This window comes from Ursus maritimus, unplaced genomic scaffold (genome assembly GCF_017311325.1).
Source record: "Ursus maritimus isolate PB19 unplaced genomic scaffold, ASM1731132v1 scaffold_33, whole genome shotgun sequence".
Lineage (NCBI taxonomy): Eukaryota > Metazoa > Chordata > Mammalia > Carnivora > Ursidae > Ursus > Ursus maritimus.
In genome coordinates, this window is record NW_024425897.1 from 21,345,997 (window position 1) to 21,370,742 (window position 24,746).

The 24,746-nt window shown below is 53.7% G+C and overlaps 3 protein-coding genes across 3 annotated transcripts in view; 1 reads left to right on the forward strand and 2 right to left on the reverse strand.

Moving 5' to 3' along the window:
- Positions 1 to 287: 287 nt before the first annotated feature.
- Positions 288 to 5,136, reverse strand: LOC121099888 (translation initiation factor IF-2-like). The gene is made up of 3 exons (XM_040619417.1): positions 5,039 to 5,136; positions 1,000 to 1,127; positions 288 to 880 (listed from the first exon to the last, which is right to left on the reverse strand). The coding sequence occupies exons 1-3, from the start codon at positions 5,134 to 5,136 to the stop codon at positions 288 to 290; spliced, it is 819 nt and encodes a 272-aa protein (XP_040475351.1).
- Positions 706 to 7,812, forward strand: PHETA1 (PH domain containing endocytic trafficking adaptor 1). Its single transcript, XM_040619418.1, has 5 exons — positions 706 to 842; positions 2,317 to 2,399; positions 3,205 to 3,341; positions 5,170 to 5,687; positions 5,783 to 7,812. The coding sequence occupies exons 4-5, from the start codon at positions 5,187 to 5,189 to the stop codon at positions 5,879 to 5,881; spliced, it is 600 nt and encodes a 199-aa protein (XP_040475352.1). The 5' UTR covers positions 706 to 842; positions 2,317 to 2,399; positions 3,205 to 3,341; positions 5,170 to 5,186; the 3' UTR covers positions 5,882 to 7,812.
- An 8,377-nt stretch (positions 7,813 to 16,189) lies between these two features.
- The window catches only part of CUX2 (cut like homeobox 2), a 257,140-nt gene continuing 248,583 nt past the window's right edge, over positions 16,190 to 24,746 (reverse strand). Inside the window, exons 19-22 of the mRNA XM_040619929.1 lie at positions 23,361 to 23,630; positions 22,012 to 22,200; positions 20,657 to 20,930; positions 16,190 to 17,182 (exon numbers count right to left, since the gene is read on the reverse strand). Coding sequence (XP_040475863.1) covers positions 16,381 to 17,182; positions 20,657 to 20,930; positions 22,012 to 22,200; positions 23,361 to 23,630 — 1,535 coding nt within the window. The 3' untranslated portion in view covers positions 16,190 to 16,380. The remainder of the gene's footprint in view (positions 17,183 to 20,656; positions 20,931 to 22,011; positions 22,201 to 23,360; positions 23,631 to 24,746) is intronic.

Consider the following 24,746-nt stretch of genomic DNA (forward strand, 5'->3'; position numbering starts at 1 on the left):
ACATTTGATGACTGTCTTTATTTCACAGATGAGGAAACAGACCTAGAGAAGTGAAGTGACTTCTCAAAGGCCCACAGCGATCAAAGGGCTCAGTGGGACTGGAACCCCACCCCACGCCCGCCCAGCTCCAGGACTTTCTCTCTTCACTGGGACAAGGGGGAGGGTTGCCAGGCACCCCGTGCATATAATTCAGTCCTCGACTGACTTTGTCAAAACGCCTGAAATGTACTGTATTCAGTTTTCTTTTTCAATAAGTTCCAAATTTTCAGCAGTGTTGTTTTTCAGATTTAGTGAGGAGCTAAATTTGGTAAATCTGGCAACGCTAGCCAGGGAGGAACTCCTACTCCAGGCCTAGGGCTGCAGCGATTGGTCCCGCCCACGATCCCAGAAGGTTTTTCCAGGCCGCTCTGCCGCGGGTTCTTACCCCTGGAAGTGCGTTCGGTCTCAGGGCCGGCCCTAGGCCTCTTTCCTGGGATAGGGCACTGGGGATTGGGGTAATCAGGGGCGGCCCCTTTAAGAGGTTTCTGGAGGCGGACCAACGGGGGCTTGGCGAATCCAGGGGGCGTGTCGAGTCGGGGTGGCCAATCCGAGGGCGGGATGAACGAGGGGGCGGGCCCGGCGCGGGTGGGTTGGGAAGGGTTAAAGGGGCGCGCCCGCGGGTCTTGGACCGTCCGGCTGTCCCCGCCTCCTTCCGTCCGAGTGGCCCTCTCCCGCGGCTGCGCCAGCCGGGCCGCCCCGGAGACAAAGCGCCGCCGCCACCGAGCGGATCCCGTGCCATGGCCGGGCCGGCCCCGGCCCCGCGCCTCCCGTCCCGCCGCCGCCTCCCTAGGCTGCACTGCGAGGTAAGGCCGGCCTGGCAAGGGGGGACCTGCGGGTGGCCCTGCGAGGGGACGCGAGACCGGGCTCGGGCCGTCGTGGGCCTTGGGGTCCCCGGCTGTCTGGGGAGACCTCTGATGGAGGGAGCTGCCCATCTGCGATAACACGCCACTGGTAATTTACCCATTAGGGACCCCAGCTGCCGGGGCCGAGCTTGGCCGACGACCCCCGCCCCATAAGGGGCCTCCGCTAGGTGGAACTCTGGCTCCCACGTTCTGCGGTAAACCACCTCTTCTGGGGCTCTGGCTGTCCTTTAAGGAACACACCAGACACAAAGAGAGGGGCCGAGGGCAGCCAGGAGCAGTGCCAGACCTGGAGAACCAGCCAAAGTAATTGGCAGCGGGGCTGCCTCGAGCCTGGGGCGGAGGTCCTGGCGTCCCTGTGGCCCGTGCTGGAGAGGCGCTCTTCTTCGGGGTTCTCAGCACGTTTTTCTGCCTGTACCTGTCACACCCTCTCCCCCATGCTCACTGTTGGGGACACTTGTGGCAGCTGGATTCAATCTCAGCACCTGCGGTCTGGCTTCTTGAATTGAATGGCAAAATGTCGTGCCTCAGTTTCTCCAGAGTTCTGGGTTCTGGGCCAGCTGTGTCCCTGGAGACCTTGAGCTAATTATTTGCCTTCCGGACAGCTTCTTGCCTGAGCGCTCAGTACCTGGTAAACATTTTGCAGAATGGCTCCTCAGGATTTATTCAATCCTTCCCAGAGGGATGGATATTAATATTCTCATTTTATAGATGAGGCTCACCCCGACTCTGAGCGGCTGTGCTTTTGGTGCCTTTCCCACAGTTTGTTAGTGGGTTTTCCTCATTCTAGCCCATCGAACCCACGCCACAGCCCGTTTGACAGATGAGGAAACAGGCTGGGAAAGGTGAAGTGACATTCTTTAGGTGGAGGGGAGAACTTGGCCCTGGGGCCAGAGAGAGGCCAGGCTCCCTCCAGCTTCCTGCCCCGCCAAAGGCTGTTGAATCAACAGCAGTACCCGTAGTGGACTCTGAACTTCTTGGAAAACAGCATGAGTGTGAGGAGATAAGTGGGTGACCAGGCCCTCCCAGAGGCTGGAGCCCGCACCCCTGCTGCTTCCTGCCCTCCCCTTTTTTTTGCTGGGCTGGAGGAGGCAAGGGCCATGGGCAGAGTGGGGTTCTGTGCTGGCCGGTGACCCTGGGCCAGGCTGGCCCCATTTGGGCGGTAGTGGGAGGTGGCTGAGCCATGAGGGAAATTGCTCTTCCTTGGGCCTTAATGGGGTGGGGACATCCCAGGATCAGCCCCTTTGTGCTGATGGCCTGGAGCGTGTGACTCTGGGCACAGCATTGTGCCTTTGGGCAAGTTACTTAACCTCTCTGTCTCCGTTTTCCACATCTATGAATGCGGGTGGATGAACACATCCCTTCTTACAGGGCCGTTGAGAGATTTCAGAAGATAACTGTCTGATTCATACTACAGGTATTTGAGCACCAACTACATGCCGGGCACTGGAATTCAGGCAAAAAACCCCTGCCCTCCTAGAGTAGGCAAAGATGACCCAGGTAATTTCACATTGGGGCGTAGGAGAGTGACTGGGTGAAGGGTGTCTTGCATACAGGGTGGTCAGGACTGCTTCCCTAATGGTCAAGCTGAAACGGAAGGATGAGAAGTCAGCCATGTGAAGAAGAAAGGAGAAGGGCATTCCAGGTAGAGGAACAGCCAGGGCAAAGGCTGTGGTGTGTTTGAGGAATAGCAAGGAGGCCAGGCTGGCTGGAGCTGGATGAGCAAGGGGGAAAGAAGTAGGAGATGGGCACTTGGAAGCCATAGGGAGGACTGAATTTAATACTGGGATGAGTAGGGAGTCATGGGAGTGTTTAGACTAGAGGAGGGGTGTGGTTGGACTTATCTTAACAGGATCCCTCTATGGGGAATGGATTGTAGTGGGGCCAGGGGAGGGGCCAAAGAGGGAGTTTGGCTTTTACCCTGAAGAACTGGGACAGGGAAGGGGCAAGGGTGGAGGCAGACAATGAAGAGGCTACTGCAGTTGTCGAAGCGAGTGACAACAGGGACTGAGGATGGGGAGGTACTAGAGGGCAGAGATATTAGGCCCCTGATTTGGAAGAGGTTGGGATGGGGGGCGGGAATCAGCTGGGCTTGATGAGTGCAGAGAGGGGGTGGGGGGAGAAGGCGAAGCCATTTGCTGCGACAGAAAGTGCTGAGTGGAGCATTTGGCGAGGCCGAGAAGAATGTCAACACTAGCACTGCTGAGTGTGTACTGTGTGTCCAGTACCATGCTCAGCACCTCCTGCAGAGTCACTGTCACATCGCAACATCCTGATGTAGGGCTGTCATGATCCCATTGTACAGATGTGGAAACAGAGGCCCAGAGAAGCTTAAAGCTTGCCTGAGGTCCCACGACCTGGACACTACGGAGCTGACATTTGAGCCCAGAGAAGAGCAAGCCAACACCAGACTGGGCAGGGAGGCAAGCGGAGGCCTGCGAGGTAGGAGAGCGATGGGGCAAGTAGGGTAGGTGGTTCCTGTGCGAAATGGAGCCAGGATCCACATGGAGTTGTTGGGGTGTGAGGGAGAACGCATGAGTCCTGTTTTGCAGAGAGAGGAACTGAGGCTCAGAGCAGGGCAGCCTGTGTCTGAAGTCATTCAGCTCAGGTAGGCAGAGCAGGGATTAAACACCCTGAGGCTTTAGGGCCTCTCTCTGACCTTGGCCCCACTGCTAGGTCAAGACAGGCTGATCTCAGCTACTAAATCATAGCTCATGTTGCCTCTTCCAGGAAGCCTTCCTTGACTGCTCAGTCAGGCAAGTTAGATGAGGTGGATTCTGTTGGGAGCCGTTGTTCCCCTCTGCTCTGGGTCAGGTTGCCTGGCTTGGCAGATGCTCCCAGGAGAGTCACCAGCCATACCTCATTCCTCCAGGCCCTGAGTAAGGCACCACCCAGGCTGGGGAATGAACATTAATTGAGTACCTTCAGCAATCCAGGGACTTTACATGCTTTGCCCATTGAAAAATAGAGCTACTGTCCTGTGCAGAGTGGGGCTGTGAAACCCGAACAAAGTGACCACAAAAAACTCTAAGGGAGGGTACAGCTATGTTGGGGGCCCAGGTTCCACCTCCCAATTAGTCCTGTCTGGCCAGTGTTGCCCCCATCATGTACTCCTTGGGGGAAGGTGGATAAATATCACTGGGCCAAGTGTATAGAGTTAGAGTCCTCTGCTTTAGGTGGGTACCTGATGCTCTCCTCATCCCCTTCCTTTAAGTGTGGGCTAAGCCCTGGGCCTTTTTTCTGGGTCACTTCACTACAGTCTTTTCTGCCTCTCCACTTCCCCTTCTGCTTCGGCCTCACCAGCCTCCTGGCTATTCCTCAAACACAGCAGCAGGTTCCTACCTCAGGACCCTTGCACTTGCTGTTCCCTCTGCTTGGTATGTCCCTGGAGCTCCCTTGCTTACCTTCAGGTCTCTGCTCAGATGTTACCTTCTCAGTACAGCCTTTCCTGACTCCCATTAAAGTCAAACACTCCTTTTGTACCTAACACCCCTGACCCCTTCCCTGTATTATATTTTCTACAGCACTGAAGACCACCTGGCAGACGTATTTCACCTGTTTGTTAATGGTCTGCCCCCTTCCCCTGCCACTAGCATGTCAGTACCACGAGGGCAGCGACCCTCTCTGTCTTGTTTATTGCTGGACTCCTAGTACCTGGAACAGTACTTGGCACATGGTGGGTGCTTAACAAATGTTTGATGAGTGAAGGCCCTACAGCCTTCCAAAGTAAGTTCTGTTCATATCCCCATTTCATGGATAGGCAAGTCACAGCTGGGGGACCCGGAAGGGACCACAAAAAGGTAGCCCGTCTGGTTTCTGGGGATGATGAAAACATCGGCGCCTAAAATGAGGCCTGGCTTTGGATTTCAGGTCCGCCCAACTTGCTTTGTGACTGTCTGCGAGTTACTAGACTCTCTGTCCTTTGTTACCCCATCTGTCAAATAGCGGTGGAATGGGGCCCTGCCAACTGGGGTTTGCCGTGAGATGAAAGGAGTTAATACTATAAAATTCTTGGTCCGCCTTACTTTGGGGAGGCTTCTGGGGCCGGTCAGCCCTGAGTTTGGGCCCTGGCTCTGCTCCGGAAGAGCTGCGTGAGCTTGGGCAGGCCGCTTCTGCTCCAGGAGCCTCAGTTTACTCACCTCCGCGAGAGAAGGCATGGAGGGCCGTCGGTGGCCGAGAGTGGCGGCGAGGTCACGGGGAGGCGCGGTGGGGCGGCGGACCCGGTGGCGGGGGCCATATGAGTAACCGCTGTCCTGTTGGGGGGGATCAGGCCCCGGCGCGGCCGCCATGAAGCTGAACGAGCGCAGCCTGGCCTTCTACGCCACGTGCGACGCCCCGGTGGACAACGCGGGCTTCCTGTACAAGAAGGGCGGCCGGCACGCGGCCTACCACCGCCGCTGGTTCGTGCTGCGCGGCAACATGCTCTTCTACTTCGAGGACCCGGCCAGCCGCGAGCCGGTGGGCGTCATCATCCTGGAGGGCTGCACCGTGGAGCTGGTGGAGGCCGCCGAGGAGTTCGCCTTCGCCGTGCGCTTCGCGGGGGCCCGGGCGCGCACCTACGTGCTGGCCGCCGAGAGCCAGGCCGCCATGGAGGGCTGGGTGAAGGCGCTGTCGCGGGCCAGCTTCGACTACCTGCGGCTCGTGGTGCGCGAGCTGGAGCAGCAGCTGGCCGCCATGCGGGTCGGAGACTGCCCGGCGCCGCCACGCCGGCCGCGCGCGCTCCCACCCAAGGAGAACGGCTGCGCAGTGTGGAGCGCCGAGCCCCCGCGCCCGCCCCGCTCCCGCCCCGCCCCGCCCGCGGCCTCGCCCAGGCGCCAGCGCGCACCAGCCTCGCCGCGCCGCGCCCCGCGCCCTGCCTCCCCGGCGCGGGTTCGCCGTCGCAGACACTATGCGCGGGCTCCTTTGCCCGGCTGCACGAGTGGTATGGGCAGGAGGTGAGGGCGCTGAGGAGCCAGTGGCTCAGGAGCCGGGCCCAGCCCTGAAGAGATGAGCCGGGCGGGCCAGCCCTGAGGTCGCCCGATACGCCGTGCCCTGGGAGACCAGGGGGGATCTGGGCCTGAGGGAAGTCGGGCTGGCCTGGTTCCCGGGGCCCGGCTCTGAGAAGATGCTGGGTTCTGAGGGGTGCTTTAGGACTTGTGGGACTCAGAGGGGGCCATGGGCCCGATTCTAAGGAGCATCCAGGGCCTCGGAGAGCCTCAAGAAGCCAGAGGCCTGGTATCCGGGGAACTCTGGCCCCCCGCCCTGCTGGAGTCACCCAGCTAAGGCCTGTTGCTGGTAACAGGCCCCGGCTGGGATGACTGGGCCACGTGAGGATCTGAGGCCTGGAAGGCGATCCCGGGTCAGCCCTGGCCCTGGCGGCTCGGACTGGACCTGGACATGGACAGAGACAGAGAGAAGCCTTGGCCGAGCTGTACCACACCTGGGTTTGACCTCCTTTTGCTCCAGGGCCTGGCTCCAGGCCACCTGCCTGTCCCCAGAAGCAGGTGCAGAAGGCAGCGCAGGTGCGGGTTTCAAAGCGTGACCCGTGTTGTGAGGCTGCCTGGTCCCAAGGGCTCTTCTTGGCTTGGAGTGGGGCCGAGGCACGACTTTGCCCTGGGCCTCAGCCAGGCCTTGAGAAGGTACTCCTGGCACAGTAGCGGCCCTCTGATCTGGGCCAGTCTGTGTCCCTGTGGTGGTTCTCACATGCCCTCCCAACACTCCTTAACCACATACTTCAGTCTCCTTCTGGAGCGGGTCTTCTGCCGCAGCCTGGGCTGGGGCCTCTTAGGAGCTTGGCTGACCTTGTCCGGTCCTGAGCTGGGCAGCTGTGGCCTGAGCTGACTTTCTAGCTGGGTTCCCCAGGGATGGGTGGCCGTGAGCTGACTCACCACCCAGAAAGGCCCTGGGTGCTGATCTGGTACTGCAAAGAAACAGCTGTCAAGCTGCGTTTGGCTTCTGGAAGCCCTTCACTCCACCACAGTCCCAGCCCACCTCCACCCCCAGTATTCTGATGGGGAGACCAGGTCTTGCTCTGCTTCGAGGCCGACTGCTGTTTTACTGTACTCACTCACCACAGTGGCCATTCTTCATCCAGGGAGAATCTCAGGGGGCTGGGACACCCCCGGCCCTCGAGCTGGGTTATGTTTACAGTTCTCAGTGCCCCACACTGGGGACCACCTGAGGACACATATGCCCCAACCTCTGTTTCCCCAGAGGGTCGCTCTTGGTGACAGTGGGACTTGGTGTTAAGGCCCCTGCCTGCTGCCTTTGGAGACCCTGGGGCTCGGGGAAGAATGGGGGGGTGTCTGTGTGTCTGCAATCACCACCAGCTCACTGCTGGCTCAGTTGACTGGGGCTTCAGTTTTAATTTAATTTTTAATACTTAGGGTGTTTTCCCCCCTAGCAACAGAGCTTGGTGTTTTCACTGCTTTTGTTTCTTGTTAGCTGGTGGGAGGGGATGAGGTGCCCCAGCTTTGGGCTTGGCTGAATGGGGGGGGGGAGTCAGGAGCCTTGGCTGGACACAAAGGCACCTCAAAAATCTCACCTGGTTCTCTACCTTCTTCCCAGCAAGTCCTGTTCTCCTGACAGGTGCCTCTGGGGTCTTCGAACACTTCCCATCCCCCTCCTTTCCAAGTCCTGAGTGGAGGGGGAGGGAATAGCTGCTCTTGTCCATAGGCCCTGGGTCTCCAGGGATATTAGGATCTGCCCAGAGCCCATGTCCTGGCCAGACCCAGCTGGCAGGGCGAGGTGTCGGTCCCCATCCTGGTGCAGGTTTACAAGCTCTATAAAGGTACAGTGCCTACCACTGCCCCCCTTCTTCACCCCTGAAAAAGCACAAGATGGGGTCAGGCTGCCTCCAGAGTTGGGTGGGACAGAGATATCTGGCAGCCTGGGAGGGGGATGTAAAGGCTAAAATAAAAAATTTGTCAAGTGATGTCTGATTGTGTCAATTTTCCCCATCAGAATCCTTCATTGCAGAGCAGGCCCTACAGGAGAAGTGACTCATGTATGCTGAGTGCCCATGGCTGATGCTCTGCCAGGCACATTCTCAACCTCTTATGGCAGATAACTGCTCCATTTTACAGATGAGGGAACTGAGACTCAGGTTAAGAAAGCTGCTAAATTCACACAGCTGAAAGTGTCAGAGCAGGGATGTAAACACCTAGAATCCTGTGGAAGAAGGGCAGAGTCTTCCAGAGGAGTATGAGGGGGATGGAGTTGCAAAGTTCCTTTTCAGAGGGGAGAGGAGGCAGGGGGGAAGATGAGGATTTAAAAGTTCTGTGGGCTGAAGGCCTGACAGTTGGGAGGGACGTTGGGGATGGCAGATGGAAGAGTCAAAACCTGCCTCGTCTCACAGATGGCTTCATAGTGGTTGCCTGGGGGCCTGGAGTGAGGAGAATTCTGGCATCAATGCTGGTTCAGAGGAAAAGATCCTGTGATTGATTAGTGATGTCTGCTATGAGCGCAGGGTGGATGGTGGTGGTGCTCATGCTGTGTGTCGTGGACTCATTGAGCCTGTTGGCTGGGCTCATGGGGGATTCACGGATGGGAAGGGGCTGGCCCAAGGTCACCCAACGTGAGGGACTAGGCCCTAGGTCCTCCTAACGTGGATTCAGAACTTGAGTCACATGTCTCCCTTGCCAGCCTGGAAAAATCATGCACACTCAGGAAAATGTGGCTTAGGAGGAGCAACCTACTGTCCTCAGTTCACAGAACAAGTTCAAGAACAAGAAATGAAATCTATCAAGGTCAGGGAATCATGCCACTGTGAGCATCCAGTGTGTGCTGAGTAATTCCTCCCACCTCTCCTGGGACCACAGCTGACACAGGAGCTGGGGAAGTGGTTCCCCACACAGGCTGAGTCAGGGTGCTGCCTGTGGTATTTGTGACCACAACCTCTGCAGGGCCTGGGGAATAGGATGGGGGAAGTAGCAGGAGAGAGACAGCCCCAAGAGGGAAGGTCGCAACGGTCCCCTCCCCTGCCAGGCTTTCTAGGGCTGGAACGTTTCCCTGCAACCCACTGAAAGGGGGAGGGGAGACAAGTCGGTCAATACCGGAGTGTTGTGCATCCACCTGCTAATATGTCATTGTTTCCGCCTGACTGAGGGGAATGTTTGGGGCACATGTCTAAGGATGACTAAAACATCCCAAAAGCATGACAAAGTAGAGGAAATTGTCCTTACCCAAATAGTCTTGGGGGGATATTGTATATATTCAGAGGGATATTCTGAGAAACCACTTGGGGTAGGGGTGAGAACCTCAAGGAGGGCAACCAGGCTAGAAGCTATGGGCTGGTTGCCCACACCCGCCTACCCTAAATGGTTAGTTGTGCTGCTCCCACTTGACTTTCAGGGATCGGCTAAACTTTAGCTGATAAAGAATGGCTGTGTGACTGAATTTCAGCCAATGAGATGTGAGTAGAAGGGTCTTCTTGCTTTTAAAAAGAGACACAATGAAGAGCTCTTCATTGCTCTCTGAGGGTAAGTTATGTCTGATGCCTGGAGCTGTGGCAGCCATCTTGTGATCATGAAGCAGGCCACGCTAAGGAAAACATGCCCTGCTGGGCTCCATACACACTTGAAGATATCCTTGAACTGACAAATCAATGGACCAGGAACCTGCCCTACCCTCTGGACATCTTGTTATTTGAGGTCATAAATGTCCTTGTTTAAAGCTTTGAGAGGGACTTTTTTGTTTTTTTTGTTTTTTTGCAGCCAGAGGCTTCCTAACAGGTAAGTTCGAGTGACTGTAGCTGTTCCCTCTAAGGAGCATGGCTGTAGGTGACCAAGTGTAGAGCTGTTGTCAGCTTAGTGGGGTGAAGGTTAGTGCTGGATGGTATTCCCTGGGACATCTTTCCTTGGAAGACTTCCATCTCCTCTTCTGAGCAAACAAATATTGAAAGAATAGCACGGCGCCTTCTATGTTCTAAGTGGGGCTTTTTTGTCCCAACTGTCCACTCCCCTCAACCCCTCCCCAGATACCTTACCTCACGTTACACAAACTTGGTTATGGAAGAGTTCCTACTACTTGTCCCAATTTCTAAAATCGTGGAATCTAAAATGAAACTCTTCAAGAACAGGAAAATGACAAACTGCTTAATTAAGCCCAACTCCAAATCTGCATTTTCTGATGAAGACCTTTTAAAAGGTGGGCCCATGAACCGTTTCTTCACTTAGGGTCTCAAAACGGCTGCCTGCTCCTGACAGAGGGGTCAGAGCTGCCTCGGCTTGGTCCGACTGCCCTTGGGGCTGCTGCTGTTCTTACCAGGAGCAGCTCTGGAAGCACTTGGGGGCTGGGGCCGCCACCGCACTGCCTTCATTGTCCAGGGGGATGTTCTCGTTGTTTCTCTGGTTGTGGGCCGAGAACCCAAGGCAGAGCAGCCAGGCCTTCCAGACTGCAACTCCTTGACAGCGGAGACCAGCTCTGTCATCGGTGCGCACCCCCCCAGGGCTTGGCACTGATGATTCCAATCACCGCCTCCCCGGGCCCCTGAGCTCACGTGATTCTTCCCTCCCTGACCATGGTTGCCGGGCAGGAGTTGGTCTCAGACGCAAGCTGAGCCAGGCAGGGTCCTAGGAACTTTGAATTGGGAGGAAGAGACTCAGGTGTGAGGCAGCCTGAGAGAGAGACTGGCAGGTGCCCCACAGCCCAGCTGAACCGCCTGCCTTTGGATTTCACAGGGTCTCCATTGGATCTTCCCAAAAAACTGTTTGCACATCTCTAAGTGGATCAAAATTCCTCTCAACCCAGTCGTTCCAGACTACACCAAGACACCCAGGGACTGTTACACACGCCTGTGCTCTTTTGTTTCACCAGCGTCCTTCCAGGTGCCTGACACACTCAGTGGGGCCAACAAAATGAAATTAGAACTGCCTCACATGTACCGACAGCTGTGATGTCCTAGTCACCTCGGGGGTAGGGTGGGGTGGGTATAGTTTAAAAATGCAGATTCCTGGGCCCCAGCTCCTGGAAATTTGGGTGAGTAGGTTGGGGCAGAGCCCAGGAAGCTGCATTTTGAGTAGAAAACAGGGATTTTAGGGCCACAGTTTAGGGAATGCTCATTTAATCTTTGAAGAAACTTCTAAGGCGGTGTGGTAGCCAGCCCCCATGATGGGCCCCAACGAGCCTCGCCTCCTGGTGTCTGTGCCTTTGTGTTGTCTCCTCCCACAATGCATCCTGGCAGGCCTGTGTGGCCAAGGGAATACTGTGGGGGTGACAGTAGGGCTTGTAAATCTGTGTCCCAGAAGACACCATGGCCTCTGCCTTGCTCCCTCTTGGCTGCCATGTTGTGGGGACACTCAAGCAGTCCTGACAGAGGAACAGAAGCCCTTAGCCAATATGCCAGCACCAGCCTGCTAGTCATGGGAGGGCGCCATCTTGGAAGCAGATTTTCCAGCCCCAGAAGAGCCTTCAGGAGATTGCAGCCCCGGTGATTGGCACCTTCATGGTACCCCCATGAGGGATCCAGGAGCCAGAACCAGCCAGTTACGCCACTCCCAAATTCCTGATGCAAGAGATTGAGAGGTAAACATTCACTGTTTTAAGCCACTAAGTTTGGGCATTGTTACGTGGTGAGAGACAGCAAACACAGGTAGATACTATTAGGATCTGGTCCATTTTACAGATAAGGAAACTGAGTCTCACTGAAGGACCCTAGATTACCTGATAGTGGAAAGTCAAACCGAGGCCAGGCTAAGTCCAAAGCTAGTGCTTTTAACAACAGCACCCTGGGGGGCTGGAGAAAGTCACGAAACCAACGGTCTTATCCCTTCATTGTGGCAGATGGGGAAACTGACCTGGGGTGAGGAATCACCTTGGCTAAGGTCACTCAAGGTGCTGTTCCCTGCCCCATCCCTACTCTCTTGGGTTTATGGGGTGACTTCAGCCTCCAGAGTGCCTACAAAGGCAGCCCAGATTCTAGAGCAACATATACCCCGTGCCTTTACCTATGGAGAGCCTGGCCTTTAGAATGATCTCTAGAATAGCCACCCTGGCAGTCATGGGCCCATCAGCCAGCTGAGGTCTGGTTTTTTCACTCACCAGTAGGTGATGGGAGGTGTGGCTGTTGGCCCAGTGCAGGAGCTTAACTAGGAGCCAAAGGAGGGCAGGGGTAGGAAGCAAGGAGCACAGAGGCCTGAGGGCTCGGGGTCTATGGTGGGGGTGGGCCCTGCTGCTCTTCTCTGGCTTGCCACCTCCCCAGGCAGATGGAGCCTCCTAACTTCCTAAGAGTGCAAGTCTGACCCCCTGTCCCCCGCCTCACACCCTCCACGGGTCCCGGTACCCTCAGGAGAAAGGCATATTTCCCACCATGGCCCAAGGGGCTTCAGGATCTGACCCTCATCCTTCTTCCTCCCTCCATTTGCCGCCACCCCCCAAATTCCAACTCCTTTGGATCTGTTTCCCCATGTTCTTGTCCCTGTTTCTCCTCTAACTCCTATAGTATTTCAGGTGTTAGCTGAGATGGTCTCTCCTCCAGGAAGCCTTCCTGGACCCCACTACTCATACTCTCATGGTTCCCCACGTTTACGCCATTGGATCACTGAGCACATGTGGGCACTCAATAAATACTTATTAACCGGACAGTCACCAAATCTCCCCCAACTCAGCTCTCTGCTCTCCCCTGTCCCCTGATCAAAACCTACCACCACCCTCCTCCAAGGCCTTCCCTGCCTTCTCGTACCTTTCTCGTCTCTCCACTCCCCACTCGCCTGTGCTTCCTAGTTCAGCATTCCACGTTTCTGTGTTTTTTCCTGCATTTTCCACTCCAGATGGGCAGCGACTGCAGACAATGTCAACACCAAAGATGACGAGCCAGGATGGAGCTTTAGTTCCCAGAGGCTGGGACACCTGCTTCCTTAGGTGGCTTGTGAGTGTCAGATGTGGCCTCTTCTCTACTCCGGCCCCCACCTACACCATGGGGCCACATTCTGGGCATGTCTGCCTTCTGGTTTTCCAGAGCTGTGAACCGAGGGTCCAAAGGGTCAGTCCATGGCTTTGCTTCATTTGAATCCTTACAACTACCTTACAGGGAAGGTGCCATTACCCTCACTTCCACTGTACAGCTTGGGAAACTGAGGCACAGAGCAGGTTAGGAATTTACCAAGGTCCTATGTGGAGCCAGGGTTGAAACCAGGTGGTCTGGCCTCTCTCCCCGAGCTCTTGACTCTCATCCTTCTCTCCAACTCTGAGCGAAGGCCAGCCCCGCCTGAGATGTCACCCTTAAGGGCTAGCTCGGGACCTCCATGGATGCGGGCCTTGGCCTTACCTGATGCTGCCCTCCCTGCCTTGATGGGGTGCTCAGGCATCCCAGGGGGCCATCCTGCTGGGTTTGGAGTAATTAGTTATCCTAATGAAGTAATTGATCATTTAATTCCCACTTTACGGACGTGCGGAAGGTTTCTGGACAGAGAGGAAAGGTCTGTCTTGGGACACCATGTGGCCTTGGCTCATGGATGAGTAATGCCACCCCAGCACTGACATTACTGGTCAAGAAAGAAAAAAAACCCTGTAGCTTGAAGCAGAGACTCACCATCACGGGTTGAAAGAACCCGACCCCTGCTCCTTATAACAACAGGTAATGTTGAGCCCTGATGTGCCACACTCTGTCTAACATGTTTTACCTCCATGATTATTCCTCACAATCACCTCCTGAGCTGGCTGCTGGGATACCCCTATTTCTCAGACACGAAAACCAAGGCCTGAGTTATACAGCATGGAAAGGGGCGATGCTCTGTTGGTTACTAGGAAACCCGTCTTGGCCTTTTCCTATTGGGAGGCTGGGGACACCTGCTCCTCATTCCACTGAGGTGGGCACAGCTTGTCAACTGGGTGGTCCTGGGGCTATGACCTGTGGCCCCTGATTTGGGGGCAGGGCATGATCTCAGCCCCAGAGTCTAACTTGCTTCCACCCTCCTGCCCTGAGGAGAAAAATGGAATCCGATCCTTTCATTTTCCTTTGATGGAGCCCACAGCACAATTGCCAATAGAGATGTCCACAGGACTCAGGCAGGTGGCACAGGTGAGGACTGGGGCGAATCGCAAGCAAGTGTCCTGTCTAAAAGGGGCAGCTGCTGTCACATTGGAACTTGGGTCCAGTGTGGCCAGATCTTAATGGTGTCGAACTAATTTAAAAGCCAGGTTTTTTCTTTGTTTGTTTTTTTTTTTTTTTTTTTTTTTTTTACAAAATGTCTTGTAAAACACCTCTGAGGGCCAGCCTGGACCCCCAATTTGCATCCCCAGCTCCAGAACAAAGCAAGCAGGACACCCAGACGTTATTATACAATTCTGTATTGAGCGACGCGTTTACAGAACGTGTTCTTTTTAAAATTTTAAACAAAGTTCATCAATCTCTCATAGAAACGGTTTTGTGGGTTTTTGTTTTGTTTTTACCGTTATAGGACGCGAACCTGACAAAGTTGTTCATGGGTCTGCTAGCTTTAAGTACAACAGGATTTCTGTGTTCAAAAGACTATATGCTAAGTGCTTAATCAAATCCCGTCACACAAAAGCCAGATTTAGTCCTCTAAGATCTGTAGTCTGCGGGTGAGCCTGGATTTCAATGTTGTGTGGGTTTCAATAGTAGAAAGTGGTGTGTTCCCTCACGGTTGTCTTAATTGCAACAGGGCGGTGGTGGCTAAAGGAGATGTTTCGTTTGTTCCAGATTTGATTACTCTGAAAATTGGTCACTGTTTCCTATTGTCAAAATATAAAAATACCTTCATCTGGATAAAAATGTATACAGTGGAAAACTCTTCAATGCATAGCCTGGGTGTATGGAAAAGGATGTTTTCCTGCAGGGTTTATGTTGTTCTTCTTTGATTGTGGAGACTGCAGCCTGGCCTGGGTGCATGAGAGTTGAGATTTCTGGAACAGCCCTCAACTGTCCCCTTCTGGTCACTGGATCTTGCTGGCCTGGTTTCAAAATGCTTGCTGCATCCGTGAAACCCCTCAGCCATCTTCCCTGGCACTGGACTGGCACCGATTATGGCCACCTTTTCATCGTCATTCTGGATTCAGCTGGGGAGTCACCAATTCAGCCTTCCCACAGAGAGTTTGAGAAAGGAAAAGAAATAAAAACGGGATAGAGAGAGTGTCAAAAACCAATACAGTGGCTGTTCCATCCATACTGAGAACTCTCCCGCCAGAAACCCTGACGGCAAAGATGCTAGACGAAGGGCTTCTCTGTTTTTTGGGGGGATTGAGTCTTTGCTCCCCAAAGGGTTGTGCGTTGGAAGGCAGGAGGGGAGACGTAGAGACTGGGATACGGTGGTCATGCTGTGGTGAACTCAACCTTCTCGTTTTGTTCTGCATGGACTTGGGAGTTGCAGATGCCTTCCAGAAACAGCACCTGCGTCACTTTGAGAGGGAAGATGGCAAGAAGGGGAAGTGGGGTCTCTGGTTGGAGGAATCTACTTTTTGGTGCTGGGTGCTCATGGGATGACCAACGCTGTTATTTTCTTGAAACACAGGGAGGGGAAGATGGCGGCCGCAGTCCTGCTCTGGAAAGCCATGGGGAAACTTCCTGGGCTGTGGCCACGATTCAGAATGGGGAATGGGGTCGTTCTGGCTCAGGTGCTGCCCTCCAATCATCTGACCCCTCGCCTGGCTTCCCAATGGATCCAAAAACACATCTTGTCTACAGATGGACAGGCTGGGTGTCCAACCTCGGCAGCCCACAGGTTTCTGACGAGAGAGAGTGGAAGCAGTTCTGTACCATGTCACGTCTTGGGGCCGATGGCTGGCCACAGCCCACACCTCTATAACATTTACGACGGCACGGGACGTTCTGTGTTATCAAGGTTGCAAAACAGACCACCAGAATGAAACACATCCTCAACGGCATGGAGGTTTTCATTTAGAGTCTTTTGGACTTTCTCTTTTCAGCACGGTTTCTGGAAGGGCAGTAGCAATGTGCTGTGTCTCACAGACAGATATGGAAAAAAAAATTGCAGTTCAAGGGTTATCTAAATTTTGGTCAGTCTTATAGTGTTTTGTGATGGCTTTGAACAATTGTCTTCCTTTAATCTCATCTAGTGGCAAAAACGACACAACTTCAGTTATACTTCGCAACAGTTGTGACAGCATCCTGATTTTATAACTCTCTGTAATATCAAAACAGCATTGGCTGGGAATAAATTCCAAAGGATCCTTTATTAAAATATCTAAAAGAGGTCTATAAATATTTATTTTTCTAAAAGAGTTTGGAGTTTCCAGGTGAAAACGTGGTGCCACATCGCTTCTGCCTCCCGCAGAGAGGCCAGGGTGGAGAAGAGGGTGCTCCATGGGGCAGGGGGTGCCAAAAAGAGGCGGCAGTGGCACTTGCTCCACCTGCTCCCTCACAACGTCATAGAACTAGGATTACAACAAAAAACGTAAACTGCATAACATTGCTGTCCACATTTGGATGGTTGAGTTCCTTCCTTCCTTCCCCCACCCCGTCTGAGAGTGAGTGAGAGGGGAGAGCTGGCCACCTGGTATGCCCCTCGCCCTCGTGCCCCTGCCTTCAGAACTCCCACTCCAGGGCCTCCTCTCGGTTGGCAGCCCTCTCTAGCCGGTAGATGATGCTGTTCAGGTTGGCCATCTTCTCGTGTCGCCGCTGCAGGTTGGGGTTCACCTTGGCGCTGGGGTGCAAAGCCCCAGCTGCGTCGGCGGTAGGGCTGGCACTCGGCACTTTGGCAGGAGGGGCGCCGGGTGGGGACGGGGAGATGGGGGCTGAGGAGGAGGGGACGGGTGACACAGACATCATGAGGCCCGGCGAGGAGGCAGCCGAGGGTGAGTTCAGTGACACCTCCAGGCTACAGCGCGAGGACTCTGAGACCGACTTAAAACTTAGAGGGTCCGGGTGGAGCCGCTCCCCGCCCTCGCTCTCCTGGGGGGGCTGTAGTGAAGGGCAGTCTGGAGTGGTCCCGCCTGGAAGGAGGAGCCCTGGGGCCACTTTAGGGAGTCTGTCGTTATCCGGATGGTCAGGATGCGCCTCTTTGGGGGAACCTTGGCCTTTGTCTTGCTCCCCTGAGTCCTGGAGCTGGTTGCCCGCCTCTTCCTCTGCATCCTCCTCAGTCTGTTCCTGCTTAATCCTCACCTGGGCCTTGTCCTGGGTGGTCAGGGGTGTGATGCTCTCCTCGGAGCCTTCCCGAAGCTCCAGTTCCTTCACGGTAGGCTTCTGGTCCTCAGCCTCAGAGTCAGGGCTCTGTAGGGTAGGGTCTGGGTGGGAGTGGCCTGGTGGTGGGACTCCAGAACCCCCACTGGGGTCGAGGTCTGGTTCGTCTTGGGTCCCCTCCACCAACATCTCCCGGCGCATCCGGGACCTGGGGCAGAGATGGTGGTGAGCAAGGGGCTGGATGGGGGATCTGGCTAACCTCAGACTCAATCCAGACAAGTGGCATTTTGACCCCCCCACTTCCCCAGGGGCCTCTTCACATGCAACATCAACAACCTTACTAGTGGGTGCTATTATCATTCTTACTTCACACAGGAGGAAACAAGCCTCACACAGCCAGTAAGTAGCGGAGTCAGGGCGTGAACTCAGGATTGCTGGATTCCAAAGTTCATGATCTAGACCTGAGCTGTCAAATAGAGTAGCCACTGGCCACACGTGGCTCTTGAGCACTTGAAATGTGGCTAGTCTGAACTGAGATGTGCTGTATGGGTTAAAATACACACTGCATTTTGAAGGCTTAGTACAAAAAAAAGTAAAAGGTCTCACTAAAGTTTTTATATTGATTACACACTGAAATGGTTACATTAGACTAAATACACTATTACAATTAATTTCATGTATTTCTGTTTTTGTTTTTTTTATGTGGCTACTAGAAAATTTTAAGTCCCACGTGGCTTGCCTTATGTTTCTTTGGGCAGCACCAGTCTAGAGCATTTCCTGAAGTCAGTCCCAGACGTAGTCTGTGGCAACAACTCTCTGCTTCTTTCCTGTGGGGACTCTCAGACATCAGCCCAGAAGGGGAAACTGAGGTGCGAAGAGTGACTTGTTCAGGTCACCACAGCACACATGGGCAGAGCTGGGACCAGAACCTGGGGAACCCGGATTCTAGTCCAGAACCCATTCACTCTCTCTTCACTTCAACTGCTTCCTTGCTGTCGGAGGGCAACTCAGTCCCACATACGCAGAGCAGGACAAGCCAGGATGGGGACGAACCCCAGTCATTATTTTCCTAACAGCAAATGAAGTCCAGAGAAGTCAGATGACTCGTCCAAGGTCATAGAACAAAAGGGCTTCCTCGGGTACCCGCTGTAGCCCTCTGCCCACTGATGTTAATAACAAAGTACACGCTGTTGACCTGTAACACTAACAATTATACGTTATAAACATCGCACTAACGGGGGCTTACTATGTATCGGGCACCGGGCCAAGTGCTTTTTGCAGATTATTTCATTTATTTTTCATCGTAACCTTAGGAAAAGGATTTTAGTCTCATTCCTACAGGTAACAGGAGACAAGGCTCAGAGAGGCACAAGGATTGCTATGATCACAGAGCAAGCAATTGGGCTGGGAACACAGTTATCTGGCTACACTTTCTTGCCTCCCCAGCTCCCTGTCCAGGTTGGGGATGGGATCCCATCCCCGTAGCCTAAGCCTAGAAGGACTCTGAGGGGTCATCGGGTTCAGTCCCCAGTCCCGCTACAAAGGTGGCCTCAGCCCACCTTCCACGGGACTCCACCTTCACCCTCAGTCTCCTCTAGAAGAGGGAAGAGCTGCTGGGACCAGGGAGACCTAGGGGTTCCACTGAGGTAGGATTGGAGGGGGGTTTAGGATGGCTCAATGTCTGAAGTTCCATCATCAGACTGTCCAAACTGTAGAACAGAAACATGAGGCTAATAGTTATTCACACCACTGTATAAATAAATAAACAGTAGTCGACTACTACTACTAGTAATTTTCAATTCCTGATTCCTGAATCTACAGCACAGTCTCCCTGGTAATCTATTTTTTTTATTTTTTAGGATTTCATTTAGTTGTTTGAGAGAGAGAGAGAGAGCGAGCGAGCACGTACGAGCAGGGGGAGGAGCAGAGGGAGAGGGAGATAATCTTCAGCAGACTCCACTCTGTGTGCAGAGCCTGACTCAGGGCTCGATCCCACAACCCCGAGATCATGACCTGAGCTGAAACGAAGAGTTGGATGCTTAACTGACTGAGCCACCCAGGTGCCCCGTGATGATGGCTTTGAACCCCTGTATCTCCAGATCCTGGATCACTGTGCATACATTGTAACTATTGTTGAATGAATATGTCGGATAAAAATGGAGGGCTCAGTTCCTGTGGAGAACAAGAGGGGACAGGACATCCCCATATCCCCCAGGAAGGGAAGGAGGATGTGAGGATATAGGGACCTATGTCATTTACTGTTTGGAAGGCCCTGGGTCTGAGCCAGATCATAAGCAGCAATATTTAACAATATATTTATGCCTGAAGTGTTTTCATTTGGTCCTTGATTCAGCATTGTGGGGTAAGTATTAGATCCCTTATCCGCCTTATCTGTTTTGTTTGTTTGTTTAAAGATTATTTATTTATTTGAGACAGAGAGAGAGAGAGAGACAGGGAGAGAGCAGAGCGTGTAAGAACATGAGTGGGGGGGGGGGGGCAGAGGGAGAGGGAGAAGCAGACTCCCCGCTGAGCAAGGAGCCCGATGAGGGACTCGATCCCAGAGCCATGGGATCATGACCTGAGCCAAAGGCAGAGGCTCAACCAACTGAAAAACCCAGCTGCCCCTTATCTGCCTTATCTGTAAGATAAGGATGAGACTCAGAGAAGTACAGTGACTTGCCCAAAAACACACAGCCAAGGTGCTGAACTCAGGTCTTTGGGGGTGCCCATGCCTGAGCTGTGGAGAGAGGAGATTTCAAATGTTACACCTTTCCAGGCTCCTCCTTCCTCTTCTCCCTTGGGGAGCAAGAGACCTTCTCTCTGCCCCTGGAACATGTGGAGGGACTCTCTCTCTGGCACCACAAGGACACCAGAGACCTTTCCTGCTCGGGAAGCTTGGCTGGGGGAAAGGGGGCTCAGAGATGGTCCCTGGAATCCCATCAAGCCTTCTCCACGGGGCTCTCAGCTGAACTCAGGGAGCCCCTCTGCAGTCTCCTCGGGCACTGCTGAACCCAGTCATCGCCCCCAGCCAGGCCCGGGACTGAACTCCTAGGAAGCCCAGCCACTATAGGCCAGTGACCCCCATGACTAGGGACTGGTGAGTGGGAGATAGCCACAGAGACAGGAATCACCTACTCCCCCAGGCAGGTGGAGACCAAGGGGCTGCCAGAGGGGTTTCCTTTGGCCTCGGGAGTGGGAGAGGTCAAGAACCCCAAATCAGGGCTCCCACATGAGGCTCAGTGGGTAGTTAGGGCCCCTCAAGCCTGTGCCCCAAATACCATTCCCTGTCCCTTCACAGAGGCAGACGCAAACTGGGTGGTAAGTAATAATTAAGACAGTGACAACAATATCATCATCTACCCCATACCGTGTGGCCAGTATGTTATGTAAATATGGTAGCCCACTGAATCAATCCTCAGGACAACTCCAGGAAGCAGATCCCACTACGGTTCCCATTTTATAGGTCAGGAGACTACGACTCAGGGAGGTGAAGCGACTCACAGCTGGAAATGGTGGAACTGGGATTTATACCCAGGTTTGCCTAGACTCTGGATCTAAACACTTGGCAATGTGGTCTCCCCACCTCCCAGAGGCCAAGCTGGGCTCCCCCTGGCCCTGGGATGGGGCAGGGGACCGGCCACGACTCCACCACCCTCCCAGGGGGCACGCCCCCACACCGCACCTGTAGTTGTGGAACCAGTTGATGACGGTGTTGGTCTTGAGGTTGAGCTGGAAGGAGAGGAGCTCGATGGTCTGCTGGGAGGGGTAGGGTTCCAGCTGGTAGGCCTTCTTCAGCGCCTCCTTCTCCTCGGGCGCCAGCACTACTCGCGGCTTCTTGATTTGCAGGAGGCTCAAGTCCTGGGGCTGCAGGCAGGGGCTGGGGCACTCTGAGCGGGTGGCCGGGGACTCGCTGTCGGAGCCGGTGCTGATGAGGCCATACCTGCGCTTGAGGTAGGCTGGGGTGGGCAGGGGAGGAAGCACTGAGGGGGTGCCGACCACAGGCCCATCCCCTAGTGGTGGCTGGAGCTGGGGGTGGGGGCAGCTCCGGGCTGGTGCTCCAAACTCAGGGGCCCACTGCCAGTCTCATCCCATTCTCCCCCCTGGGCCCTCACACATAGGAAGTGCTCAACACCGGGTGCATTCTCTTGGTTAACAGAAGTGTCCCTGAATTTCATTACAGTCTTGGGGGCGAGGGCAGGACATTCATTTTTTAAATGAGCCCCATAATTGCATGATGCGTCTCAACCCCGGATCACCGAAATGTGGGGAAAAGAAACCTGCTTCAGAATGGAGGATGTAACTTTATCCTCACAGCAATGCCCTGAGACTTTTATCTTCAGAGGAAGGAGAATGAGACACAGAGAGAGGGAGTAACGTGCCCAAGGTTACAGAGCCAGGAAGTGGCGGGCCAAGTTCTCAATTGCAGTTTTCTGATGCCAACAGCTTGTGTGCCCTTCACAGGCTGGCTTGGCCCTCGGCCCTCACCGGGAACGGCCTTGGTGCCCAGGGCGACAGCTTTTCAGTTCCTTGTATCTCATCTCCCGACCTTGAGCTTTTTTAGACCGCCTTCAGCACAGCACAGGATTGGGTGGGCACACAGCAGGTGCTCAATGGCGGCTGTTTTTCAGGGATATAATAATGGATGATGGAAGAATCTGCAATCTCCTCGCCCACCCCCAGGAGGGGAAATTCCTGTCTGCTGGGCCACTTTTGTGCTTTGCTGTGTGGAGTCTGGGTATTAGGCAAAGGGGGTCAGAGAGAGAGAGCATTCTGGGGAATGTACAGTTGGGTTGACAAAAGACCATGAAGCAGCTATGGGTGTATGGAAGGATGCTGAAAGAGGTGGGGTATTCGGGTTTTATTGGGAAAAACAATAAATGGTTTAGTTGCTTTCAAATATACGCTGGGGGATTGCTCTGTTTTGCAGCCCCACACCAGGCTGAGATGATCCACGGGGCCCTTGCTTTCTTTGGGTTACAACTAGATACCGTTCCAATGGAAAAAACTGAAGTCACGCCCAGAATACCCAGTGCTCACCTTTCTTCTCCAGCTTCTTCATGTCCCTCAGCTTCTCCACATTCTGGGGGTCATTGAGCCACAGCTGCATGCGCACAAAGGGCTCCCGTCCCTTCAGGCTCAGCTTGTGCCAGGGTTTGGGGCGGGACAGCAAGTCAGACACGGAGCCCTGTGTCAGCCCCAGGATGCTCTCCCCGAACAGCCGCTGCCCTAGGGACAGGGGAGGGCAACCTGTTACCCCAGGCTGGGCTGAGTGCGCCCAGGAGAGACAAGAAAAGGAGGAGAACCGGGATGTCTCCACTAACTCAGAGGGAAGAACCCACACCCACTGGGAATCTGTTCTGCAAAATAGGAGGTTGGGGGTAGGGGACCCGACAGCTACCAACAATGGTTTCATAATTTAGATTTCCTTCACTCCTAGGAGATCCCCGACCAGGTCTGAAAAACTTCATGTGCACAAGTTAGTGTCATCTCGTTAAAAAGTAATTTGACAGATTGTATCAAAATTTCAATGGCATATTCTCTGATCCTGCAAGTCCCTCCAGTTACACTTGCTCAAAGGCACAAAGACGCATACTGATGTGGTTTCAGAGGCAGAAGGAAACTGGAAATAAGCAAAATGCCCTTCAAGTGGGTCATAAATGTGGGGCATCCCTGGCCTGCAACACTTGGCAACAGGGAAGAAGACCGCAGGTGTTTTGATCATTATAATGTGGAAGGGTGTCCATAAAGCAGGGTTCACTTTTAAAAAGCAAGTTATAGGACCGTATGTATGTAAATTCACCTACGTAGAAAACAATTAAAAAATCAGGTATACATATATTCTTGCATGTTTTCAGGAAGTATCAAAGATATATACAAAATCGTGGAGTATGACTGGGGGCTTGGGGAATTTTACTTTTTAGCTTTTCCCCCTGTACTGTTTGGTATTTTAAAATAAGGAACATGTCTTATTTTTATAACAGAAATTGCAGTGAAGAATTCGGGGTCTGTGTGCGTCCCTCTGGGAGAGGCGCATGACCTGCAGTGGAGAGGAGTTTGTGATCCATAGGGCCAACGAGTTCTAGAACAGGTTTCTCCTGTGTGTCCCCTGAGGCCAAGGGGCTCGGCACTGGGTCAGGATTGTGCTAGAGTCTCACTGTCACTGTGGGCTGAGGATTCACGTCACATCAGACCTGCACTCACCCCCCGTCTGTACTACTCTAGGGACCCAGGTCAGAGTCAGATGCCTTCTAGAGGGTCCTGGACGCCCCTGGGCTGGCCGGCCCCTGTAGGCTGGACCCCGGGATCTCACTCTGGGCACTCTGCTCAAGGCAAGTAAGAGCCAACCAGGGTCGGAGGCAGCATCCCTGATTCCCGCCACCCTGTACCTAGGTTGTTGTCCGTGAGGACCTCTTTGACTCTCTTGGTGATGGAGTATGTGTCCAGCTCGGGGGACATGGCCACAATCTCCTGGATGCCCCCTGTGGTCTGGCTGCCCGAGTACATCTTCCCCCCGAGCGAGGAGCTGGAGCGTCCCTCCGGCTGCTGGTTCTCCTTGCTGCCCTCCAGGGCCAGGATCAAGGGCTCCTGGGAGCTCCTCTCTGGCTCCGTGGGGCTAGGGGGTGGGGACGGCGAGGACCTCGGTTCCGTGGGACTGGCTGTGGGCCAGAGAGAGACAGAGAAGGCAGTTACTGCCATCTGGAACAGACACACACGGTTTGGGTGCTTGTTTGTTAGAGCCAAGTATGGGCAACAGCCCACTTTGCAACCGTCATAGTAGTATCTTAGGCAGGGACCATCCTGGATGCAAGAACTAGCAGATGAAAGTCTGATGAAGAGTAGGGTATTTACATGGTCTCAAAGTATCTCCCTGTAAGATACTTACTAATCACAAAGGGAAAAATAGTAACTCTACGATACGGCTACTTGGGCAGACAGCACTTAACCAAAGGACCAAAGGTAACACCACCAATCAAAGGACAAATCAACAACTGGTGCCTCCTGAGGCAATGGGCCGAGAAGGACACAGCATCGCGTCTGAATGTGGTCTGTACCTAATCACATGGAGGCATCAGACAAAGCCGGATCGAGACAGTCTATGGAATAACTGGCTTCTGGGCTTTAAAAACGTCAAAATTGGAAAACAAAGAGAGACAGAAGACTGTTCAAAATGGGAGACTAAGGAGACGTGACCACAAAATACAAGGGTTCCTGAATCTGATCCTGGACAGGGATAAAGACACTTTTATAAAGGATGGTGGGGCACCTGACTGGCTCCGTCTGTGGAGCATGCGACTCTTGATCTCGGGGTCGTGAGTTCAAGCCCCATGTTGGGCACAGAGTTCACTTAAAAAAATTATATAAAGGACATTATTGGGACAAACAAACAAACTTGAAAATAGATAGTGGGTGGGGCGCCTGCATGGCTCAGTCATTAAGCGTCTGCCTTCGGCCCAGGGTGTGATCCCAGGGTCCTGGGATCGAGCCCCACATCAGGATCTTCCGCTGGGAGCCTGCTTCTTCCTTTCCCACTACCCCTGCTTGTGTTCCCTCTCTCGCTGGCTGTCTCTCTCTCTGTCAAATAAATAAATAAAATCTTAAAAAAAATAGATAGTGGGCTACATCAATGGTATTGTATCATCGTCAGGTTTCTCTTTCTTGAGAAACACTTGTTGAAGCACTTAGGGGTAAAAGGACATGATGTGAACTAATATCTCAAATGGTCAGGAGAGAAAGCACAAACATGGCGAAATCAGCAATTGGTGAGACCAAGT